The 25121-nt window shown below is 35.8% G+C and overlaps 2 protein-coding genes and 1 long non-coding RNA gene across 10 annotated transcripts in view; 1 reads left to right on the forward strand and 2 right to left on the reverse strand.

Annotated features, from left to right (window-relative positions):
• Positions 1-2474: 2474 nt before the first annotated feature.
• LOC113230206 (probable elongation factor 1-delta) lies at positions 2475-4653 on the reverse strand. Of its 4 annotated transcripts, none has more exons than XM_026464021.1 (7): positions 4507-4650; positions 4119-4208; positions 3861-3950; positions 3370-3573; positions 3103-3235; positions 2733-2974; positions 2475-2554 (listed from the first exon to the last, which is right to left on the reverse strand). In XM_026464021.1, the coding sequence occupies exons 2-7, from the start codon at positions 4203-4205 to the stop codon at positions 2516-2518; spliced, it is 795 nt and encodes a 264-aa protein (XP_026319806.1). In that variant the 5' UTR covers positions 4206-4208; positions 4507-4650; the 3' UTR covers positions 2475-2515. The 4 variants fall into 4 exon arrangements, with proteins under 4 accessions (XP_026319806.1, XP_026319807.1, XP_026319808.1 ...); XM_026464022.1 differs by lacking the exon at positions 4507-4650 and adding an exon at positions 4332-4339; XM_026464023.1 differs by lacking the exon at positions 3861-3950 and having other exon boundaries at positions 4507-4653.
• A 2573-nt stretch (positions 4654-7226) lies between these two features.
• Positions 7227-11250, reverse strand: LOC113230207. The gene is made up of 3 exons (XR_003310473.1): positions 11081-11250; positions 7971-8113; positions 7227-7256 (listed from the first exon to the last, which is right to left on the reverse strand). It is a non-coding gene; the product is annotated as an uncharacterized LOC113230207 (long non-coding RNA).
• Positions 11251-11344: 94 nt separating this feature from the next.
• Positions 11345-25121, forward strand: part of LOC113230204 (protein grainyhead) — a 100734-nt gene continuing 86957 nt past the window's right edge. For 3 of the 5 annotated variants that reach the window (XM_026464016.1, XM_026464017.1, XM_026464014.1), the window contains exons 1-2: positions 11345-11451; positions 13073-13705. In XM_026464016.1, the coding sequence (XP_026319801.1) occupies positions 13170-13705 (536 nt within the window). In that variant the 5' untranslated portion in view covers positions 11345-11451; positions 13073-13169. The remainder of the gene's footprint in view (positions 11452-13072; positions 13706-25121) is intronic. The other 2 variants (XM_026464018.1, XM_026464015.1) reach the window with 1 other exon arrangement.

Here is a 25121-nt window from a genome sequence, read left to right on the forward strand (position 1 = left end):
GAATTTTGTTAGGAATTTTTACCATGTTTACTTATTTTAAATGTTTTGTCTAGAATTACCTAATAGATACTTTCGAAACGCATTTTTTAAATATATCCAACTTCAATATATAAAAATAAATTTTATCAAAATAATTATTATCAAATTATTTTTTAGTGTTCATCGTCTCAGTTTCATGAAGAGATCATTTTATTGTATGGAATTAAAAAATCGGGACAATCAAAGTTTGTGAAATTTCATAAAATATTTTTCATACAAAATCAATAAAATTACCGTTTTTTTTAATGCTATTATTATTCTAAGGCTATTACACCGAGAGTCGTATTCCAGAACTCTACTCAATGCTCAAGTCAGGATCTGAGTATGATTTCAAGCACTTTAAATACAACCCTAATGGCAGGAATTTGAGTATGATTTTGAGTGCTTTAAACCACCCTCAGGGTCGTATTCCAGAACTCTACTCAATACTCAAGTCAGGACATGAGTATTGCAGTGAGCAATGAAAATCATACTCAAGTCCTTGCCAGTAGGGTCGTATTTCCAGTGCTTCAAATCATACTCAAGTCTGCTCAAATCCTGACTTGAGCATTGAGTACAGTTCTGGAATACGACTCTCTATAAGTATGATTTCATAAAAGTACGTTTTTTACTATTTCCGCTTCTTTTAATTTTCCTTATTCCTTTTCCTCAAACTCATTTGAGTAGCGTATATTAATTCATATAGGCTGTATTCGTCTCTGCAATCTTTAATTTTTTACGTTTAGTAGAATCGTTTGCATTCAGAAAATCTTATGAAGGTCGGCCTTGATAAGATATGCAATATTTATTTGTCTTTTTCAGCCAGTCTTTCTCTTTTTCTAAAAACATTTTGCGGTGCGGTACTAATTACACTGTTTCCATTTTAAAATAAATACCTTTTCAAAATAGTCCTTATATATTTTTCTTAACTCTGGAATGTGTTTTTCCGGGCAGCTTATTTCGAGAATTAATATTATTTCAACTTCTGAAGTTTTCTATCAATATTTTTTTCAGGAAAGTTAAAAAATACATTGCGTATTCACTTTTCTTGATAATTAAAGACGGTGTACCTAAAAGGAGAAAAACGCTCATATTGGTTTATCTATAAACTCACATAATTATATTATCCTCATTCAATATTATGATTAAATGTATTCTGGTTTTGTTACTTAGTTTGATCGCGTTTTGAGGCCATATTGATCCACACAATAAATGAACAATCCACATATATAAATATATATCATTAACTACACAGAACTCATTAATAATAAAATGAATTGACTTCATAACAGAACATAATATGAATTAGCGTTCTTTACTGCCACAGAACTAATACAAAAGTAAAGCAGGTTTACACAAAACATTATCAAATGAAATTCGATATTCGAAAGAAGAATGTTTAATTCTACCCGCAATTTCACGTTTTTCTTAAATATACATAGTCACTAAACAGGTGTTTAACTTTGGGAAAGGCCATAACTAGTGATTTTAGTATTTTTTTTTTTAATTCATTTATTCAAAAAAAGTTTATACATTTACAACAATACATCTCCCGCCAAACTGGAAACTGCACCCTTAGTGCATCAAATAATTCATGTACGAATCTCGGCCGTTTGCTTTTACACAAATTATAAGCACTATATAATATAATCGATTCACGAAAAACCACTGATTAATATTGCATTGTAGTATGAAAATAATGTCTTGAATTATTTGCAGTGCCCCACGGATCTTTGCGATTTAAATGTCTTGAGTGGCACTGCAACTGTTATGGACAGGCGTGTAGCTTACCATCAGGCGCACGACTTGTTATTCCCCGTAGTTCACTAAGTAGTCTGTGTTCCCCGTCATTAGGTATTATATAAAAAAAGGTGCAATGTGACATCAAACGCCGACGAAATACTAAAGCTTGCGAATGCCGAGCATTCCAGCGATCGCATGAGCCCTCTCGTGCAACGAAGCAAAATTGACGCTTCCGTTGCGCCGCAATGTAGACTGAGCCTTAGTTCTTTTTGCGTTTTATATAATAATGAGCTCCGACACTAACACAGGTTTACCTTTGAAATAATAAATCGGTTGTATCTTCTAAGCAATGGGGCAACTAATACTAAAATTTTGCGACTAGAACCGACTAATTCACGACTTTTCTGGGTGAAATCAGATTTAAGCTAGGAGCTTGTACCTAGTTCTCGAGATCAAAAAATGATGCCGCCGGAAAAAGCAAATTCCAGCGTGAGCAGTAAAATACCCTTAGAACTTTTGAACGGCGCAGACCGACTAAATCTAGTTTTTCGCGACTAGAATCGACTAAATAGCGACTTTTTATCAGGCTAGTCAAATTTCAAAAACTTGACCACGGTCACACTGCAATAACGTACGGATTTGTTTTGTGTTCAATTTGCCCGTGCCTATTCTAGTAGTTATGTTACAGTGACTTTACAGTGAAAATAAAAGAATGTTGAAAGAAATTAGCTTTTAATAACATTTTTATATTTTGTTACACTTTATTGAAAGCCGCTATGTCGACACTTTGAACCTGCAAAAAACCAAAAATAATTCAATATTTTTAGGTCATTCATAATTAAAATACAATGATTCCTGTCCCGTAAAAACAGTAAGTGTACCACTTAGAAATTAAGGACTGTTTTTATCTTATTAGAGTTGAATTTAACTTAGAAGCCCATATTTAAAATATGAAGTAAATTTTCACTTACGAAGTCTTCAAGTTTCTCTATTTCTTCTGTAAGCCAGTCGATAGAGACTTTGTCGTCTTCTACGACGCAAGAGATCTGCAGTTTGTGAATGCCATATGCCAATGGCACAAGTTTGGCTGCACCCCAAAGAAGACCATCAGTGCTGATTTCTCTGACTACCTTTTCCATAGCCACCATGTCAGTTTCATCATCCCAAGGTTTCACATCCAATATTATGTTGGACTTTGCAATAAGGACTGGTTCTGTAATGTAATTAAGATGAGTGCATAATAATTTCATCAATTTCGATTGCATATTTAAAACCAAAATCAAATTTTGAGAAAAAAGAAATCACAAATTGAGTAGTAAAGCAGTAACATGCAGAGCTTACTTTTGGCTTTCTTTGCATTGTATTGAGCTAGACGCTCTTCTCTTATTTTTGCAGCTTCTGCACTTTCTTCTTCATCATCTGATCCAAATAGATCCACACCATCATCATCATCATCATCTTGTACTACCTGGGGCTGTAAGTTAAGCAAACATTTCATACACCATTCTGGAAATTTGTGAAAAGAATAATAATAGAGAAAATTACACAATGTAGAGATCGTAGCAATACATACATGTGCGACATGATATGGTTAACTAAGAAACTTACTTTGGGAACCTCTGCATGGGGTTTAGGTGCTCCTATTTTGGTGCCCACTTTTTCTAGGGAGTCAACTCTAGCTTGAAGGCTGATGACCAAGTTGCGCAAGTCATCAATGGACTTTTTGAGAGTTGAGTTTTCTTTCTCCAGGCCGTTTATTTTGTTAAACAATTCAATGTTGGGAACTCCTGCTAGGCTGGCTACACTATCCATCTGAAAGGTCATGATTATTTACTATTACCTAAATAGAAAGACGTTAAGAATTAGTATAACACATGTTACAAACACACGTAATTGCAAACACAGACAAGTTATAACAGCATTAACACTAAAGAAACAAACAGAAAAGTAACAAAATAAGTAGAATGTACTAATAACAAGCACATCAATGCAAAAAAAATAATTTAAAAAACTGTAGCGTGCACAAGTGCCCTATCATTGTGTGCACATAAGTCATACTACAAAAAATGTGTGAACATGAAGTAAACAGATCTACTCACACATTCTAGAGAGTTTTTGATGTGCTGTCTAGCCTTTGCCACTTCATTGGCCAAAGAAGACTGAGTTAACGTAAGTGGAGTAACTCGAACCTATAACATCATTTTCACAGATAATTATTCATGTCAACTCAAAACACATTGAGAGAAAGTACTACTTCAAGCTAAACATTTATTAAGTTATTACAAAGAACTACAGTGTCCAAATATTACAATGTATATAAACTGAGATTTAAGATATAATCCTGCAAGCACACTGACCTTTGACAACGATACATAGTAATCCCTTTCGGCGTCGGTGTAAAGGGTTTTGTCTAACCAAACTTTTTCATGAACAAGAGCGGACATCGTCTGAAAAAAACAATAAACCAGATAATAAAACTACTGCCGGTTAATGTATCTACAGAAACGATAGTTAGCGCCTAATTAGGAATGGTTTGAAAATCGACACTACAATCACTACATCATATTTACTGTGTTCTGGCCAAGGAACATGAATTATAGTTACAAGCAGCGATACAAAAAATTACATTTTCAAGAGTTCACAACGAATTTTAAACTATGATTGAGGTTATGAATTCGAATATCAATGTCAGCATTGCACTAATTTTACAGCTATAGGGTTTTCAAGAACTTATATTATACTTACGATTGTTATAGCAATTTATTACCAGTAATGAAACAATATGCACCAAGTAGGAAACAGTGAAAAATAAAAAATAAAACTTGTTGAATAATCAGAACAAACCGCACATTCGTCGGTTATTCTTTCAAGAGGGAAAGAGACAGCGATTTCTCCACGAGCTCAATGACAGATTCCACGACAGCAAAGGTAATTATTGCCATCCTAAAAAATATATAATTAAAGCGGTAGGTTTTATATGTCGGTTTGATTTTAACAATTTTTGTCGATTAAAGTTGGCAAAATCGTCGCGCAAAACGACGGAGCCATAGACACAAAAGTTGAAGTTGAAGTCGATTAAAGTGCACGATATACAGAGATGCCATTTGCTCTCAGTGAATGGCTACGCTTTATCCCAAACGATCGGTAGTCGTCGCTCCCCATTTGCTAGAGGGTAGGTAGGCTTTAGCAGATAACATCCGAGAGTCCTAATGAGTCAGTACACAGACATATATTTAGATAGACACCGCAAGTGTACGTACTTCGCGTGCCGAAAGTAAGTGAAATTCACGTACTTGCCGCTGCTTCACTTCAGAACGCGCTCGACCGTTATCGTATATAAAGACCAGTCAAAAACGCAAAAAGATGCATAATTGTGCCATTATAAACTGCAAAAGCAGCATAACTGAGGGCAAATGGGTAGACAGGGACGTTTCCTTCCATGGGCAAGTGATTTTGTAATGAGAAGATGCGTAATTTATTTTAAAAACAATTATTTTGGTTTTGTATGAGTTTCCAGAAAACAAATAAGCAACCGAGTGTATGCCTCATTTGTAATACATTGCAGCTTTTACTTTGTGCGATATATTTATGATCCTTTGTTAATACGCCATGAATATTGAAAGAACGCACTTTTGTATAATGCATTTAGTTTCATCGTACGGCCGCTTGTACATTTTTTTTGGTCAAATTTAAGATTTAGTGATATATACGTTAGGCAACACTGTTCTCGATTCCGATCGATTTAGAAAAACGAAAATTATTATGACCTTAGCAATATTATAAAAGTATTCTATAACTCTTTTGTTGTCGTTTAGTAACGTTTCGTATTTTTATTTTCACTTTTGTAGTATCTATTATCAGTAGTATCTGTAATTTCGATAATCTTTGCAGCACGTTGCCTCAAATGTCCGAATATAGTGAGCAAATATAATTATTTGCTCGATTATATTATTTACTCGTACTACATATCCGGCAATGTATGTAATCATACATTGCCGGATATGTAGTACGAGTAATACAAAAAACAAAAAAATATATAACGCAAATAATTAACAGTGCGCTGTCTGTACAAAAACCTGGAGTTGGTCATGGTTGGACGAAGATGCTACGATGCTACCCAAATATGCAGAGTAGCAGAGTTAGAAATCTGAGAAATAATAAACAAATCACAAAAATTTCACAAGCCAGTCATTAAGAGCTCTCATGCCAAAAAAGTTTTGACGTTGGCACCGCCCAAATTTGTGAAACAAATATATGCCTGAAGTTCACGTGACATGCGACAGGAGATGTTGAATTTTGCGCATTAAAAGTACCAAATTCGTTTTAGCGGATATAACTCTAAAACTAAAGGGGTTAAAAAAATCAGTAGTGACAGTTGTCGATCATGCATAAATATAATTAATTATCTAATTTTTGTCCTAATAACCTGTAGCATTTCGAGGATAAATCGAAAAAAAGTGAAAATTAGAGTCATTTCGTGATTTTTATCTATCGAGGAAACTTTATTGTTTTATGTTTTTGATTAATGTCTATACTTGAATATATCGTGTAGTGACTCTACAATATTTTATTTTTAACTTTAAAGTGGATATACCCCTCTAAAATCAAATCGAAGATTAGGAATTTTTCCTCTGCTCCCTCTTAAGTAAACGTCTTCTGATTAGTAAGATTTTACCATATTTTGTTAGCAGTAACATTTTCATTTGTCTTGCCATTCATCAATTTGACCAATTACCAACAGAAAACCATCTAGTAAAATCATAGACGTAAAATTAATTAAGGCAGTCGCAAGTTCATATATTGACGTTGCTTTTTCATTATTTAAGTAAATCGATAAGATCTTCTATTACAAAAAGATGTTATATAATAAGCTCATTTTACTAGAAGGAATTTTAATGTTTGAAGTCGATTAAAAATTAAAGTCTTAATTTTTTTTAAGTAATCTACATTTTTGAAACACGTAAAATAAAGGACTAAACTATCTTATTCTAGTATTTTTCTACTATTTTAATATCACGATTATGCACTTGTAATTAACAAATACTTAAACAAAAAATATTCTATTTAGAATCGATTGATTGAATGGAATACGCGTGTTTACGCGTATTCCGTTCAATAAATCGATTTAGAGCTAGCGGAAGGTTTGCATCACTAAATAGTTCTTGTGACGTCTGTAGTGGATACAAAAATGTGGCACGCTCGTTTGGTTTTCATACGAATTGCTGTACTTGCGGCGTCTATCTAGATATATGTCTGTGGTCAGTATGATCTGAGTATGAGTTTGAATACAGCATACATAACATGAAACAAAGTCGGAAAACGAAGTCAGTAATGTTATTTTCGGCACGTACTTAGTTACTCTGCAGGGATAGAATTTATAGCAATAAAGAAAGGACTAATTTGTACTTTAGTGTTATAACGTAATACCAACCTTTGTTACCATATGTTATTGGAATCGAGGATCTTTTGCTTACCAATCGTCGATCCTAGAATACCTTGTGAATTAGAATACATAGAAAAACATAAATTAGTATTCATTAGACAAAAGTCAAGCGTAGTACTTAACAAACACATGATTACCTATCGAATTATTTGACTAGTATTTATTTGATTTTCAAAAGGTTTTGTTATGCAGCAACATTAAACGTCTAGTTTTTCACATTTCATTAGATGAATTCAAACATTGATGGAACCAAGAATATGATACAACCACATAGGCAAAGCAATTCGTTACGTAGTTAATTGCCTACTTAACTAAATTTTTATAAAGAATATTATTGTTAAGTTATAATTTGATGCATGAAGACAATTTGTTTACACAAGTCTCATTATTAGGCACCAATACGAATTATTTATTAGTTATTTATGAATAGTTACGTATTAATATAAATTATATATATATATTTTTATTATTTTTTAGAAGTGATGTATATTATTTAGATAAATTTTCTTAATCTACGTTAAAGATAACAAAAAAAGTGGTTACGAAACAGTAAATTAAGCACATGAGAGGTTTTATTACCGTTTTATAATACTTTTTAATTTAAATTACACCATCCATATAAGTTTGAAAGCTAAAAGTGATACGAGTTATGCATAGCATGGCACACATATAAATACTTATATTAATAACAACCACGTTTACGGCGGACATAATTTAAAGTGTTTCGTAAAATGGCACCACATGTACCCGTATCCATGTTACACACCTGTTTTGTTGGCTTTCACCGCTCATTTAAGCATTTCTGGGAAGTTAAATAAGCGTCCGAACTCGCCGCCGCTACAATGTCCGAGATTCATATTAAGATTGTCTATAATTGAAGTAGTAACGCCGTGGATGATACTCGCATTCCTAGGAGTCGTAAACTATATTATAAGTATATTGTATGGTTTATTGTTATACTAGTTAAAAAATGTTATACCAACATGATATTATAAAAAAAATACATTTGAGTGGAAAGGGTTCCAATTCCAATGGCTTCAATTGTCATAGCAAATGCTGGCAGGTTGTCGTTAATGTAGGCCTCGTTGTTTAAGTACAATAAACTGTAGAAGTGTATGCCCAACCCTAAGTAATAATAATTCCTTCTGGAAATGATTGTTTTCAAGTTTATCCTACTAACTCGAAGTTGTCTGGAAGAGATAGCCATCGAGCAATAAACTCGTTTGTTGTCCCTTGTCTTTTGTCTTTTGTTTTTTTCACTAAAGAGTATTTGTATTGATTTATCGAATTACACTTTCTAGAGGAAAGCATTTTCAGGAATGTCATTAGATAAGGTTTTTTTTGTTATAATACCAAGTGACGGCACGAACAAATCGTGCGCCTGGTGGTAAGCGACACGCCTATCCATAACATTTGCAGTGCCACTCAGAGCTTTAAATCGCAATGATCTTAGGGGCACAGCCACTACATCCGTCATATTGAGATAAAAGTGGATAAGTCCCATATGCTTGTAATTCACCAGCACCCTTACCCTTCAAACCGGAACGCAGTAATGCTCACATTACTGCTTGGCGGCAGAAATAGGTAAGGTGGTAGGCAGTACTTCCCTGGACGAACTCTTTCACAAGGAGCTCTACAGCTACTAAGGGTCCATAATAAGTACATTAGAGGATCATTTAAAGTCCTTCCGGTGTCAGAGAAGTTTAAAGAGATCAGATTCCGCTGGCACGGTCATATAAGCAGGAGAGAAGAAAGCTATTCTGTAAAGGTAATATTAGACATTCACACTGAACCCCGTAAAAGAGAAAAAAACGTCTGTCGACATGTCGAGAAAGTCCTAACCCAAAGCCGATGCACAAGGAAACCCGAGCCAAATAAAACGGAAAAGGAATAGGAAGAAGAAGAGGAAAATTCTCAAAATTTAACGTAAGCAAATGTTCATAAAACGAATATTTAAACATGATACTTATACGCTGCTGTTTGCCAATTTACAGAGTATTGTCACTAAGTGCCTAGTGAAATAAGTTATTGAATTCGCATTACTAATAGGTAACAAAAATATTATTTTTTAAATTACTATTTCTGACCTTGACTATTTTCAATCTTACAATGGTTATACATACTAACGAATAAACACATCTTCCACAATCTTGGTTGTAGTTGAATAAAAAGCTAGCGATACAAATTGTTTGCCGCTTTTTATCAGGTAACGTTCAGTTCTACTACCTACGTAAATAAATACGTGCAATTTATAGTAGGTTTCAATATCCAAGGAATAAAGATCTTTAATCTATGAATATATGTACGTATTTTTTTATAATACCAAGTGACGGGACGAATAAGTCGTGCGCCAGGTGGGAAGCGGCACGCCTATTCATAATAGTTACAGTGCCACTCAGAGTTTTAAACTGCAAAGACCGGAGGGGCACTGCCATTGCGCCCGTTACTCTGAGACATATACGTGTGCTGGTGAAATTACAGGCACATAGGGCCGTTCAAAACTGGAACGCAGTAATGCTCACATTACTGTTTGGCGGCAGAAATAGGTGAAGTGGCAGTACTGCCCTGGACGAACTCTTTCACAAGGAGCTCTGCTGTTACTAAAATATGTACCTTTTGTGTGAGTTCCTAATGTAACTATGAGTGTATGTATATATATGACGGTTTTGATTATTAATTGATAATGATAATGATTACCATGTTATGACGCCAAATACCCGGTCTTAAACTAGGCAGTTTCCTGTAATAGTACAGGGAACTGTAACTCCTGGTGTTCTGGCGAAGTACTAAACGAAACGCCAAGGGATCCAGACCCACAATGACAGGTAATAATTTAGAAAAATTCGTTTACTAAAATAAAATTGCGTGCTCTAAAAGTTGTGAATTGTGAAAACAAGGAGTTTCCTTTTATGAACTTAAAACATTTCAAAGACAGACGATAGATAAGAGTCTGCTGATCTTGGGATTTCTCAAATAAAATTATTTTAGTAAACTTTTATAGGTACTACGTTGTGAATGATAGGTACGTACGTTATTTGTTGATTTCTATGAATATATGACTTAGGGTATACGTCCAACACGCTGATTCAATATAAGTTGGGGACTTAAACATCTTTAAAAAGTTACGTGACGCTTATTTTTTTTTCTTTAGATGAGATCTGTGCCTAGTTGTGGGGCTTGAAATGAGTGGGCAAGGAATTAATTACTTAAGTTTACATTATCCATTCAGATTTGCGGTATTTGTATATTTCTCTATTTGCCCAGAGTTTGTTCATTCTAAAGCACCCGATGGAATTAATTTAGAAAATAAATTTTTAGCAATATAAATATAAGCATACAAAATATTTTATTTTTAGTGTGCAATAGAAATTGCTACTTTAGTAATAATTTTTTTTTATAAGTAAGCGCATTGAACTCTTTCCTATGGCAGTATGGAACTTAGTACAAAAGACTTCAACGAGGGTTTGGTTCCTAAACTGTTATATCATGGTACCAACATGAATGAGGTAGGTATTCTATGAAATTTAAATATAATGTCGAAATCGATTCGATCGAATCTTTTGTTTTTGCAAATAATTACATAAGAATGAAATATCTTACGTTACGCAGTACTTATTTTAGGTGATGATTTTGATATCTTAATCTCTTGTAATTTTATTGAGTTGATATCTCGTTACATGAAAGTCCAATAAGGGAAGTTGCGTAAAGTTGGGTAATTCCAACTACGCAGGTCGTGGATTTTGTAACTGCTGCTGAGTGACCACCGCGTACAGTTACTGCCGCCGGGGGCGACGCGGTCCAGTCACTAGACGAGGTGGCGTTTGTCGCCGAAAGGCTTTTCGGCCTCAATATATCCACAAATACCTTAAAACTTACTTTTTGATTGAGATATGTCGATATGGTTTTCTGTACGAGAAATTGAAATTCATATAACCTACTCTAGAGTTGATTTCTTTGTACGCAAAAAAGTCGAATAATGTTTCTGGTTAAGTTCGGCGAGGCACCCTGGGCAACGTCCTCGGGGAGAAGGGCCAGCGTGCGCGGAAGATAAATTCGTCGTTTTGGTGCGTGCGAGAGCGGCGCGCGGGACGTGCGGGGAGGTGCGGAGGGCGGCGGCGCCGGCGCGCGGAGGCTGCTGCGCTCAGAGCACCTGCGCCCGCGCTCCGTAGCGCCGCTCGCCGCGTGCTCAGTCCCCGCGCCCGCGCCCGCGCACGGCCCGCGTCGCCAGCGTCGAGACGCCGCCCACGGTATGTCAAAAGCCGGTGGCGCGTCGGGGTCGGGCGGCGGCGCGCCCGCCACTGCGCCGCACCGGCCCGCTTGCTGGCGGAGGCTGCTTCGCCGCCCGGCCGGCCGGTTTTGTAATTTCGCCGGGCAGGCTGTGACGTCATGAGACTAGTTTGACGTGCGTGACGATCTGCGCCAGGACGCCCGCGCCGCCGCCGCCCCCGACCTTACTATCAGTGCGATGACGTGCTCGTTTGTTCGTTACATCTAAGTGATATTAACGCTTTGTTTAGCGCAGTCTTCGTTCGTATTTTTTCGATTATCGTTTGATAAGTTTTTCTTTGTTTTGGTTGTTTTTGTTTACCGACTGATTGTAACCATGAACGTAGTTTAACCATTAGTGAATAAAAGAGAATGTGATTCAATAATGATTGAATCTACAAAAAACAAAAGCCAGGGTTCAATTTGTGTGAAACATAAACATGTGTGCTATACATACAGGACTGTTGCGGCACAAACACATGCGCGGGTAACACACACGTGCATAAAGAACATTACGTGTATTTATTGGTGTATTGAGCGGTGCGCGAGCTTCTCGCGCGTCTGTGTGTGCGCACACTTTGACAGCCGGCTCCGCACCAAAGCCTTTTTGTAATTTTATTTTTCCTCCTGTGGCGAAGCAATGGCGTTCTCGCTGGCATGTGGTACTGACAAAGACCTCTCTGCACTTTTCAGTACAAATCAAATAGGATTCCACTTGGTTTCGTTAGTTTGGATTATTTCTTACTTTGCAGTTGAATCATATCATTAACTGAACAGCTTATTAATTTCTTGAATAATCAAAATGTTGCAATTTGTATGGGGCTTTTTAGCTTAGGCATGACTATCACGTTCGAACCTCTTGAAGAAAAATTTCTGATTATGTGTTCATATTTCTTCCAGCCTTCAAAAATTGATTTGTTACAAATTATGTCTTCACACCTATGTATGGTATCCATGGTGTATGTGTAATTATTTTATCTTTTTAACATATAATTTTTGAGTGATATGTTTTATTATTATATTTATTTACAACGCAAACTCGGAAGATTATTGTTAGATGAGATTTAGGGGTGCACTGTTAGATATCTATTTTAAGGCGGTAACATGCTTGTTTCACCAAAACAAACTCACGTTGTTCATATCAGGTTGTGACAACTATGTTGTATTGTTAGTTTGTGACAAGTTTGACATGCACGTGGTGGGTACAATGGTGTTACCAGTTTGTACCGTTCCGTGGTGCGCCTCTGGTGCGTCGGAGCAGGGCGGTTCTGAACAAGTTCGGGCGCTTCTCGCCGGTCAGGTGCCACTTGATACTCGTTCTGTTCTAACTGGACTCTGATCAGCTGTTGCTATTGCCCTGGCGTATTATGTGTGCCATTTAAATGATTTTTTTGTTAATTGGATATAATCGGAATTGTTATTGACACTGCAAAGCTATTGCCTCATATTTGAAATTTTTAGCTTTTGCGAATAGTAACATCGACGACTACGATAAAAACGAGCATGTCCTCTCATTGAATAACAAACAAATGAAGATATTGGCCAGTGTATATTGATAATTTAATTAAGCATGATAAATATAATTGGAAAGTTTTTTTGCAGAAGTTGAATACGGGGGGAGTGTAGAGCGGGGTGCTCCTGAGAGGAGCCTCCGCCCGCACGCAAACGAACGGCACCGAAAGCGCCTTCGCGCGGCGCCATGTCCGCGTCGCCGCCAGCCGCGTGCGAGGAGCGAGCGCGCACTCCGCGAGGCTGCGCCTCACCCGCCTCTGCGCCGCGCTCGCCTGCGCCCGCGCACGCCGTGCTTGCCACCATGACTCCCGTGCAGCCGGCGCACGACTATTACCCTCACAAGGTTGAGATGGACTCCGACGATGGCTATGATGCTCACTCCTATCGCCATTCACCACATGAACTCGCGGCTTACGCTCCGGACAGCAAAGTACCCGTGCAACCTGATGTCTACGACCAAGGAATGGAGTCCATCGACGAGAAGACACCCATTGATCTCATTTACGAGGATGATAAACAAACCGTAATATATACGACGACGCCAGACCAGAAGCGGGTTGAAATGATTAGCGGGCAGCTAGAAGATGGACAGTTGGTGGGAGGAGGAGGGCAGCTGGTAGATGGCGGTGTCTCCGTGGTTGTCGGTGCATCGGGACAGGGCACGGTTCTCGTGCTGGCTGACCATGTTGTTGACGAGCTCGGACAAGTTATCACCATACCCAGGTAGGTTACTTGCTTTTCAAAATTTTACAAATATTTTTATTAAATCGTTAACAGCCCAAACAGATACCTATCACGGTACTTAATGAGATACGTCTAAAGAATTAGCTAACTAACTTTGAGCGGCGGTGTATTTTATTGCCTTGTGATTTATGAGATGATAATATTTAAATATCGCGTCGCCAGGTGTCTGCGCTTTGGAATCGTTGGTGATGGGAATTTCCATCCAAAAATATAAAGTGGATAAAAATATATATGTATAAGTAATGATGAATATTATTTAGAAGAGAATCTAAGGAGTATTTGGTTAGATATGTATGATTTTTATACCAATTTAATTATTTGAGTTCAAGTAAGTACGATAGTTTATGTATATTTTACTTACTATACACAATATAAAGACATGCGGCCTTCAATACACACAAATCTAGTTAATTGTGTAGCGGCCTTTCATATTACTTACATGATTTGTGAATATACCCAGTTAGCACGCGAATCGTAATGAATGGCCCAAACGGTTATGGTACTAATGAAGTTGTTCATGTATGTTGGCACTTCTCGATTTGAGAAGTCGGACTTAGAGAGTATTATTTGTATAAGCGACTAAGTGTTGTATAGTGAGTATGGGAGACCTCATAGTGAAGCGAGGTGTTGTGTCGGAGGTCCAGTAACGGTTGTGTAGCTAGGAGCCTGCGCGGGCGTGTGGGCGGAGCGACGGGCTCACCTTGAACTTGCCGCGAGAGCGCGCAGCCACTGCTCCATCCGATCACATTTCGATGGTATGATGTAGCTAACCGCCATTATATCGAAGTATAGAGATAATCGTAATAGCATATAAATAGCTATAGTTATTAGATATATCGTCCATCGTTTCCATTGATTCGGATTCAGGTAGTAGGTGATTAAAAAATCGGAGATCCATAATTGAAGGTTTAATATTATTATCAATGTTAAAGCAAAAATGACGTAACTTTTTACGCAGTATACAAACTGCTATGAATAATAATAATTCCCGTGAAATGCATGGACATTCAAATGCAGAACAGCTGCAAATCATTGCGATCATAAAAACGTGTCATGTGTCATTCATACATAAGAAGACTTCTTATGACGTTATAATTTACGTGTACGTAAAGCAGTAGTAAAATCAGTTACGTCTGTTTACCAACCCAGACAAGTTTTATAAAGCAGTTACCAGCGAAGTAGACGCGTAGTGAATTGTGTAGTAATATTTGTTTGGGTATGATCGTCTATTCTCATTCACTATGTTACAAACCAGTCTATCAAGATAACTCTTTAGGGAAACACATTAGCTGCGTGATATACGTGTAACGTTTAATACGTCATATTACTCATCATTAATATAGTTAAACCTATTGAGCGGAGAGCATTTGTGGTATGTGCTACTAAAACCCATTCAAACTTATTAATTACTTTTCTGAGGATACACATAAATTGATCACATGTTGGTAATGTCATATCGATTTATCTTCTCGTTGGGAAAGTTGGAACCATGATTGATTAGCATTATAATGACACCAAACTGTCGATACATCGATAATACCTGATACGAAGTAAAAACCTTTAAGTTTTATCCTCTGAGTTACTTATTAAATTAGCGAGGTACAAAATAAAATGTGACTTTAATAATATCACAAAAATAGGAAAATTCCTATAATAATCAGGAACATAGTCACTTGAATATTTTATCGCGTAGGTGATACTTGACCGGAATTGTCACTGTATTGACAACAATAAAGACACTACATTCGGTAGCCACACGTTTACAATAAGATTCACTTTGCGAGTGGGAAGTAAAGTAATTACGGTCACGCTAACCATCATAACAAACATTATTGTCGAAGCGGAGCTCAGAAAAGCGATGTGACTTAATAAACAAGTACCATTTGAGCATTCACAAGTCTTAAGTTGAAAAGAAACTTTATTTTACAAATATACAGCGCGCTTTATCATTTGTACACCTACAAAAAGCTTGGTTCTTTCTTTCTTCTTCATAGCACAAAATAATGTTACAACATTGTAAAGTCATACCTATCTCTTCAACGACTAGTGCTTCCAATAAACTCCAAAGTAAAATCACTTACAATAATCTGCTCATCCACAAGCTAATCTATAAATTATAGATAATGTTATCTGCCTCTACGACTGGCCACAGAATATATTAAAGAAAATGGTCGTTAAAAAAAGAGAACGGATTTTGTGTCGGTTGATACCGAACGAGAGAATAACGTTTGGATTACGAATAGACGGAATATAGAAGTGTAGGTGTTTGAAAGTGAATAAATATTCGGTAGATATACATAGAATTCCAAGAAATTTGTACGTGTATTAAGGGAAAATTAATTAACTGAGGTTTTTTGAGAGATAAATCGAGTAATTAATAAAAGGCAATGGCGATGGATATTATAAGTATGGGTTGGTTTTAAATTATGGATTTTGCATTCAATTTATGTATCTATACGTTTATTTGTGATAAAGAAGTTTAGTGTACATTCGAGTAATGTTTATTCTCATAATCGAGTAATTTTTATGAATCTCGACAGAAATTAAATATTCGAATAAAAACAGATGTATGAGAATCTTGACATACTATCTGCACATAAATTGAATGTTATTTAAAGTGCATCGAGGGTATTACTGAAGATAAGGCATTGGTGCGGGAAGGGTTAGTAAAAAGCAAGTGAAGTAGGCTCGATATGGATTGGTAGGGAGTGATAAAAAGTCGGCGGATCGTTTAGGATGCGGCGGAGAGGCTGCGTTGCCCCTCGCCTCGCTTTACTCGCCCGCCGCGCCGCACTGCGCCCGCGCCTCCAACACTTTAATGATGACTTTTTGTTGTGATGCGACTTATGACGTAGGCTCTCAGCGGAATGAGCACTAACTAACCAAACTTCTTTATCTGTTGTAGTTAGGCTCTAAAATGTTCTAAAATATACATATATACGAGTATATACATATATAACTGTGTTGTTGTATCCATGTATATAAATTCGATGTGCAAGCCATCTATATCCAACATTTTAAATATAAAATTTAAAAGCAGGTAGGTATAGCGGGGGCTTCCCACAAGACTAAGTGTAGACTTTTTTATTATAATACATAATACATAAAATTGTTTCCTAACATTTATTTACTTTAATTTTATATATAAATGATTTTTCCGCTGCCGCTTGTAAATTGAGGGTGCGACTGGAGGCTGTGTCCTGCACCGCGCGCCCTCCGTGCCCCCGCCACTGCCTTTTTTATTGCCTCACGCTCGCCGCCAGCCCTTGAGATGAGCCTACATCGTCCGCTTCTCGCCCCAATCATTATTTAATGTAATTATTTGCTTGATAAACTGCTTTTTTTTGGAAATCATAACAGTTATGTACACTTTTTATTGGCGGCCGAGCTCGGTGCTCTTCCCCAGAGCCGTGTCATTTGTGCATCGTCGAATACTGTAAAAACGTAACTAATGAATTGCACTCCGATGCAACTGCACTTTAATTTTTAATTTAAAATTCGATTCGGCCTTTAGCTACGGTAATGGATGTTGTGCTTTTATTTCACATATATATGTTAGGGCGAGAATTTGTGTACTATATGATACGTACAATTTAAAGATTGTCTAGTCTAATTATATTCAAACTTTTAGACTACTGAAGATACTCACAGATTCACAATATTACAATGATGTTTGTACTAATAATACAATTGACAGATATACTTAAAAGTAATTTAATTGGATTCATTGAAACTTGTATTGAATTAATGCAAAGCAATAAATGGCACAATTCGTACGAAATGGCCAGGGGACAGGGTCAATAAACTCGTGAAAGCGGGAGGCAGTGAGCTCTTAGGAAAGACATCAACGGGCGCGCTCAGCCGCCGACGTACACTCCCGTAGCGCGTGGAGCGTGGACGCAGGCCACGGTGACGTCATCGTACGACACTCGTATCAAACATTTCACACTAATAAGCACTCGATCGAGACTACTTTTATTAAAACTTGTTTTAACAGAAAAAATATTCTGTTCGCAAATTACTGTCCATGCCATACATTCATGTGGAGACCGTTTATTATTGTTTTCGAAATCGACTACGTGCAGCCCTCGTGAACTTTTCTTTTTAGTGAACATTCAACCTGACCTTTTACTGTAAGTGCGGCATATACTCGTACATATTTGAATGCATTTTAAAGCTTTCCCAAAAAAATCACTAGCAAAGCTATATCAGAGTCAATAGTGACCGCGAGTGCATAAACACAAAGTTCAGTGTGTCCTTTAAAAATTAACGATCATCCTTTCTACCTGATGCCGCTGTCCGAGTGCAAATAAAAAACGGTTTCCCCGCGTAAAGGGTTCACTTCCCATCACATGGACGTTGGAGATACTTCACCCATACACGTGCGCGAGCACACATATGCAATGTGCCTACGTCACTTTAGGCACCGACGGGCCAGCGACCAACAGAAATCTCGGCGGGGGATAAAATTTCTTTCGAACGAAAGAATTGTAAGGATCGACTGTTCGAATATTAAATAGTTAATATAAGTTAATAAATATTTATCTAGTGTTTGAGATGATATCGCAACTAAAAATAGTTAGAGTAGATAGCTCATCTGTGAGTATCATATTATAATGACTTCAACTTCAAACTCTAATTTATATCGTTAAACCGAATTACCTAAATTAGTATGTTTTAGTTTTGTAGTTAATAACATAAACAGAGATTTCTGCCACGAGTATGTTTATCTTTCTGCAACGTAATTATGAACATGATCATGGAATTAAAATTATAACAAATTGTTGTATCCAAGTACTTAGGCGTTGTTTGCTTTGTATTTAAACATAATGCACAAATGTTATTACACTCTAGGGTTATAAATGCTGCCACTTCTAACGGCGTAATTACCTCAAATTACACTGTCAATCATTATAACTTCTATATTACTTGGTTATCATATCACAGGCAGAGAGTTGAAAATAAATAAATGTTTATTTTAACAATATTCTACGAAGGTATCTGTTTAAATATAAATATCGCGAGTGAAGCTCATTGTTTACCCAATCGAATTCATGAGAGTAAGGTCACATCCATACCCAGAAGTAGTTAAATCTTTCATCCTTTTTTTTGCCCCGAAGCCATAACAGCGAGCCAAATCCATTATAGGGTTTTATTATCATACGTTAAGGTTTGAAATTGTAAGGCATCGCTTTATAGGATTGCTGTACCTGGTAGTTACTTTAAAATCATATCTATGTCATCAGTGCATACGATTGAAAACGAAAGTTCAGGTGTCTAGGGAAGGTAACATTCACAGAGATACGCGAGATTTTTTGTGACGTTCGGGGATTCCTTTGTGGTTGGATGTTGGTCTGTAAAGGGGATTTAGTCCCGTTGTTGGTCCTTTGTTTATGGTTAGATGGTGAATAATCGTTAGGATGTCATTTGCGTGTCACGTATTATTTATTATATATAATACCTCTTGTAGTAATTATTTGTGCACCATCATGTAGCGCACCGTACTTGCTTATGTCTTGCAATTTAGCCACCCGTTGCGCAAATAAAGCTTTTGATTTTGAAGCTGATTGATCACTGTATTCAATACAATTCTGTACAATCATGTTCTTGGACTCTTGGTCCTGATTACTGATTGCCTGCAGATATTATAATTTGCTATAGTTACGAGCGGTGAACGACTCGCTTAATGGTATTAAACTATGTTTCTTACAAATATGCTTCTATTAACCTTGATCGGATTCCTGGTTGTAAACAGATTGGTAAGAGCTAATTTAACATTATACTGATCTAAGTGTTTTATTATTGGAAGTAGTAATATATAGTTAGCTATTATATAAGTACATGTTTACACAGTGCATGTCTGATGTATTATTTCCTATTTGCAAATGACGTATGATTTTTTTTAACTATCTACCTTAATAAAGAACTCTACTGGTGAGTTGCCAAGTTACTCGTGTAGAAAGAGATTGTCTAATTGATTTCTGTATCATAAAAAGCTTCAGTTTTTGTTTTCTACTCTTTCATTTCATAAGGCCACTTAAGTATTTCAAAATCATTAACCAACTTTGCATAGATATGTATCTATAATCATTGAATCGTAAAATCGGAGAAACTGTTTATTCATCACATTGACATGGTGCGCACACTCAGGCAAAGCGACATGTGTGAGTGAAGTGTGTCTGTATTGCAGCTTATTAGTGTGACAAAGACAGACAACGCATGAGCATCCACTCGAGAAACAGAGAAGAACAGACGTCAACAAGGCTAGCTTTACCTTATATGTATATGATTGTACGTTTTTATTAACTTGATTCGTTATACGGCTCGACATTATAATAATATATGGCTACATACAATCTCAATTCAGACCAATTTTAAGATTATGGTTCGATATGTATATTTTGTATACATATTAAATATTTTTACATGACTAAAAAATATAAAAAAGCGATTTCGTTCTTTTGGTACGCGGTTTACATAAAAACAAAAATGTGTAAGTATAAAAAACAAAGTTGAGTGTATTCATTACGGAACAAAAAATATTGTGAAATGTAATGTTTTGATTTTTGATGTGATTAATCTATAAAGTCTTTTTGATGATTTTGCCGTTGGAATGTCAAATATGTAATTAATAAGTAATTAAACCGTAAACGCTGGCACAGGCCGTGAGCGCAGTGATATGTACTGAAGACGTCTTCTGGGTTCTTTCCGACAAACGCATCATAATTTTTGTAAATTTAGATTGAAATTTATCTTCATATAAAACGATTTGACTTTTAAATTATGCAAAAGGTTATGAGAACAAAAATATTTTACACGTTGTCGGAATAAATTAGGAATCTTACGAAACGCTTGGTTTTATATACATTATATATAACGTGACATTGACAAGAAGTTCTGTTTAATAAGGAAAAAATGTACTAAAATACTTTATAAATGTTCACGTACCTACAGTAGTAATTGACTTGTTTCGTAGGTAAGGTAAGTTCACAGCGAGGAGCTGTACTGTTCGTAATATAAACATTGCTGGTACAGAACCGCAAGGTGGTGTTTTAACTCCTTTTCTGTTTCTATCTTCATAAACTCTATTTCTTCCGTGCTTTTTAGGGGTTTACATTATCAGTATAAAATGTTAGAAAGAATTCTAACATTTTATACTGATAATGTAAACCCCTCATTCGATGTCCTGCTTGGAGGCATAAACAATGCTAATTGGGATCTTAGAAGGGTTTTGGATTGAAGCCACTCCGCATCACAAAAAAATCGTGTTTTATTGTTTGTTTTCCAAAGTGTTCATAACAATCAGGATATTAGATCTAAGGTTACATTTTTACCAACACAACGTAAATCTTTTGTTTTAATGACAACTAACATAATATTATCTCAAAAATTGAGTCACATGTATGTCATTCGTATACGATTTAATTTGAAAGTGGCATTTTTTTTCAATTTTGTTGCAATTTTTTAGATTATAAGTACTATTTTAGTGCTAGTTTATGTGCGATTTTTTTATGATATCAATTGACAGGCCGAGCAATTCGTGCGCCTGATGGTAAGCGACACGCCTGTCCATAACAGTAGGTATATGTTTTCGTAGAGTTCTTATATAAAGTGTAAGCATACTTATACATATAAAGTATAAATTTAAATCGTTACATTCTTTATAAAGTGTAAATATAAATCATAAAATTCTTACTTAAAGTGTACATATAAATTGTAAACTTTTAACATAAAGTGTAAAAATAAATGTTCACGTCTATTATTGTAGATGTTTAGAATTTTCATACAATAATTTTGTGGCATTTCACCTCAGTGTGGGTATAGATGTCGACAAATGCCCTTCCGCCCTTGTTAGTTTTATACTTCACCAAAGAAAATTGTAATCAAAATTATGTTAATAGCTTCAGTAGTTTTGGTTGCTCGTTAATAACTCACTCAGGGACTTGATTTTCCATGAACCATACAAAAGTAAAAAAGTATGCAAGACAAAATTGAAATTGAAATTATTTTATGGTTAGTAAAAAAATAAGAAAGCGCTTTGATATTTGAATTAGGTGCTTCACTATAGAAGGCTATTTCAGAACAAATTTTCAATAAAAATAAAAATATCTTTTAATTTACTTTTACCGAAAATACCACAATTATAACAATACCAAATAGCAAGTTGATAACAGTAATAGCTTCTACGAAGTCCTTATGAACATTTCTACTACCTATAAAAAAAGAGTTATAACAGCACAGTGGGAGAACGATTTCTTTTTAAATAAGAAGTCGATGGTTTGAATCCCTGTGGTGACATGTAACTTTGACGTTAATTTCTAAGTTACCTTTAAGTTATCTTTTTTAAAGTAAATGTACTCGTTCTTGACCACTACCAAGCCCTGGAGCAAAGATACGATCTACAATAGAACGAGCTCGCTCAGTAGATGCCTATTCAGTCGCACCTTAAAGAAACTGGAGTTTTATGTGCTCGGAAGCACAATCGTAGTCAGGGAATTCCATTGCTGGGCTGTGCGCATAATAACAGATGACGAAAAGCGCTTAGTACGCCAGAAGGGAATATCGACCAAGTAAGGAGGATATCCCGCCGTAAATCTGGATGTCCAATGGTAAAATGAGGCGAGCAGGATGTGCTGATGGAGCTCATGGGTACACTCACCGAAATAATATTCTGTAGAAAACAGACAGACAAGCAAGTTTCCTCGCCGGTGGGCTAAAATATGAAGTTTAGATTCGGGCTTATCGTCGCCAATAGTCTCCTGGTTCTGCGTTCAACCGAATCAAGAGCCTCATGTTGATAGTTCTCTGAGTCATCCCACAGATGACTGCAATACTCCATGCAAGATCGACTTTGTCCTTTGTAAAGAGTTAAGAGCTGTCCAGGCATGGAATATCGCTTCACCTTATTAAGGATACTCAGATTTTTGGTTGCAATTTATCATCGAGTATATAACTAGAAATAGAGACGAAATGTCATTTAATTTGTTTGAAAACTATACTGTGACAACTGCGCTCCGATTGGCCAGCACGAATTCGAAACAATTGACGGGTGTCGTCGATTGTGTCACTTCAAATCGACCAGTTAACTTGAGCTTTGCTGTAATGGACGAAGTTGCATAATTACATATTTAATATTTAATTACCGATGAAAATTGATTCCGTTTGTTTTATAATTAGATGTTTTGCTATTTTTTCCCCACACTACCCAATGAAACAGCACGCCATTGTTAGAGATATTACCTTTATTACAATAAATATAGAATATTTTTGGAACATACGGAGACGTAAACACAGTTCAGTTGTTGGCGCTGTCTTAATTTCCGTGCAAACGAGATTTGATATTTATATGTGAAGTATCACTGACGAGTTACCAGAAATGTATGGCCCTTATTTCGTCTTTATTTCTGATTGTATAGTTCATTGACCTACTAACAAATGGACGTCTGGTTCGTGCTAAAAAGTATCCGCATCTATAGGGCGTTAAAATCGCATACATAGCGTCAATCGCGCAACAGTCTTCGTTTGTTCGACTGTAAAATAAAATAATAGCTTGTAAAAATTACTGCAGTAAAGTGTAGAAACAAGATTTTGTATCATATTTTCACTAAACAAATATATTGTGTTGTCATAGTTTTCATTTAAAAGTGTTATTTTGTACAGTTCTAAAGTATTTAATTTATATATAAATTAATCGTAAATATAAATTACAAAAGCAAACAAAATAATCAAATAGCTAACTGTCCTTTTTCTACATATTGAATACGCAAAAGATGGAAGGATGGAATATTTTCTGTAATGTAAATTGTACTCATTGTTGGAAAACCAAATAAATAAATAAATAAATAAATAAATAAAAGGAGACCCGTTACGTTAATTTCAAGAAGCTTATATAAACTTCTTGGTCATTTTCAATTGTTCGAACTATAAGCGATTAAAATATTTATATAATAACAAAGAAACTATAGAGTCGTGTTGATCTTAATCTTATTTTTAAAATGACATTTTATTAAACGTTAGTAATAACTAACAAAATATTGTTGTACTCGTTTTACTGCTTGGGATTACCTATCAGAAGTCAAAAAATACATTTGCCCGCAATAACGTTAGCTCGAATTTTCATAATGTCATATCATTGACTTACAATTATATGGACGTCGGGTCCGCGTTAAAAAGTGTCCGAACTTATAGGGCGTTAAAATCGTATACAGAGCGTCATTCACGCTTTAGTCTTCGTTTGTTCGACTGACAGCGAAACAAGCAAAATTACAATTTAAATTCAACGTTTTAGCTTTTTCACATTCCTTTACATGTCACTACGTTTAAATAGGTTGACTTGGGACATTTTTTTTCTTGGTTTTTGTATTAGACCCGTCGTCCATTTATTTGTAAGTCAATGTGTCGTATGTATTTTTTTAGGAATATTACAAAACAAAAGCTAATTTTGGCTTTGTGTCCTCAAAAAGCCATAATTAACTTTTGTTTTGTTGCATCAAAATTACTTGAAAGCGTAACCGTTTTATTATAAATCGGTTTTCGGAATTACGGACATTTGAGTTTACGTTTAGTTGTAATATCAGTACATTTCTTATAGTACAAGCTTGTTTTCATATTTTTCCAACTCTTTATTATATGTTTTAGTGAATTTGTACAAAATTCGACATAATAATATATATAAAAATTAATTAATAATTACGAGAAAGTTTACTCCATTACTCTTATGTTCAAGTATTTTTCAATCGAAGTTAAATATGGTGCATTTTGTTAAGTTTCCAGTGGAAACTAAATATGGTGTTTTTGGGCCCTTAAATTGTTGCAAGCAAAATTAGGCAGTACTGCAATGACGTTACAACTTAAATTAAATGTCGAGTTCTTAGGTTTTCGCCATTGTTACAGATAGGAAATGAAACTGTTTTTCCGGATTTAAATCGCGTATATTTGTTTTTTCAAACAAACCGACGTTTCGACCATGGGACCTGTAAAGGGCCCGATTTTTAAATTAAATGTTTTAGTTTTTTATATTTCGTTAGATGTCACTACGTTTGTATAGGTTAACTTCGGACATTTTTTAGTGGTTTTTGTATTAGACCCGATGTCCATTTGTTGGTAGGTCAATGGTATAGTCGATGCAATTTGTGCTTTAGATTCTATATTAGCGCCAAAAGTTAAGGTCTGCTATCGTTAAGTTCCAGGCTGTCGGTAGTTTGTGACTATTTAGTAATACCTTCTGCTAACCGTGAAAGACAACTTGTGATGAAACTTGTAAGTCGACGATTCACAACTTTTGAAAACGAGTGGATTCATTGGACCAGTGGTGGTTTATGGCCTAAATTCTTTCCTTAGTGGAGGCCCATGCCCAGCAGTAAAGTCAAATAATCTTTATTGCATAGGTAAGCAA

This window comes from Hyposmocoma kahamanoa, unplaced genomic scaffold (assembly GCF_003589595.1).
Source record: "Hyposmocoma kahamanoa isolate Upper Pololo Valley unplaced genomic scaffold, ASM358959v1 63, whole genome shotgun sequence".
NCBI classification, from domain to species: Eukaryota; Metazoa; Arthropoda; class Insecta; order Lepidoptera; family Cosmopterigidae; genus Hyposmocoma; species Hyposmocoma kahamanoa.

What these genes read in the sequence shown, in the direction of transcription:
- LOC113230206 (XM_026464021.1), bottom strand. Translation starts at nt 4,205, where the DNA reads ATGTCCGCTCTTGTTCATGAAAAAGTTTGGTTAGACAAAACCCTTTAC. An exon ending in ACTATGTATCGTTGTCAAAG is followed by an intron (nt 3,951 to 4,118) that starts GTCAGTGTGCTT and finishes ATGATGTTATAG; the next exon opens with GTTCGAGTTACTCCACTTAC. An exon ending in TCAAAAACTCTCTAGAATGT is followed by an intron (nt 3,574 to 3,860) that starts GTGAGTAGATCT and finishes ATGACCTTTCAG; the next exon opens with ATGGATAGTGTAGCCAGCCT.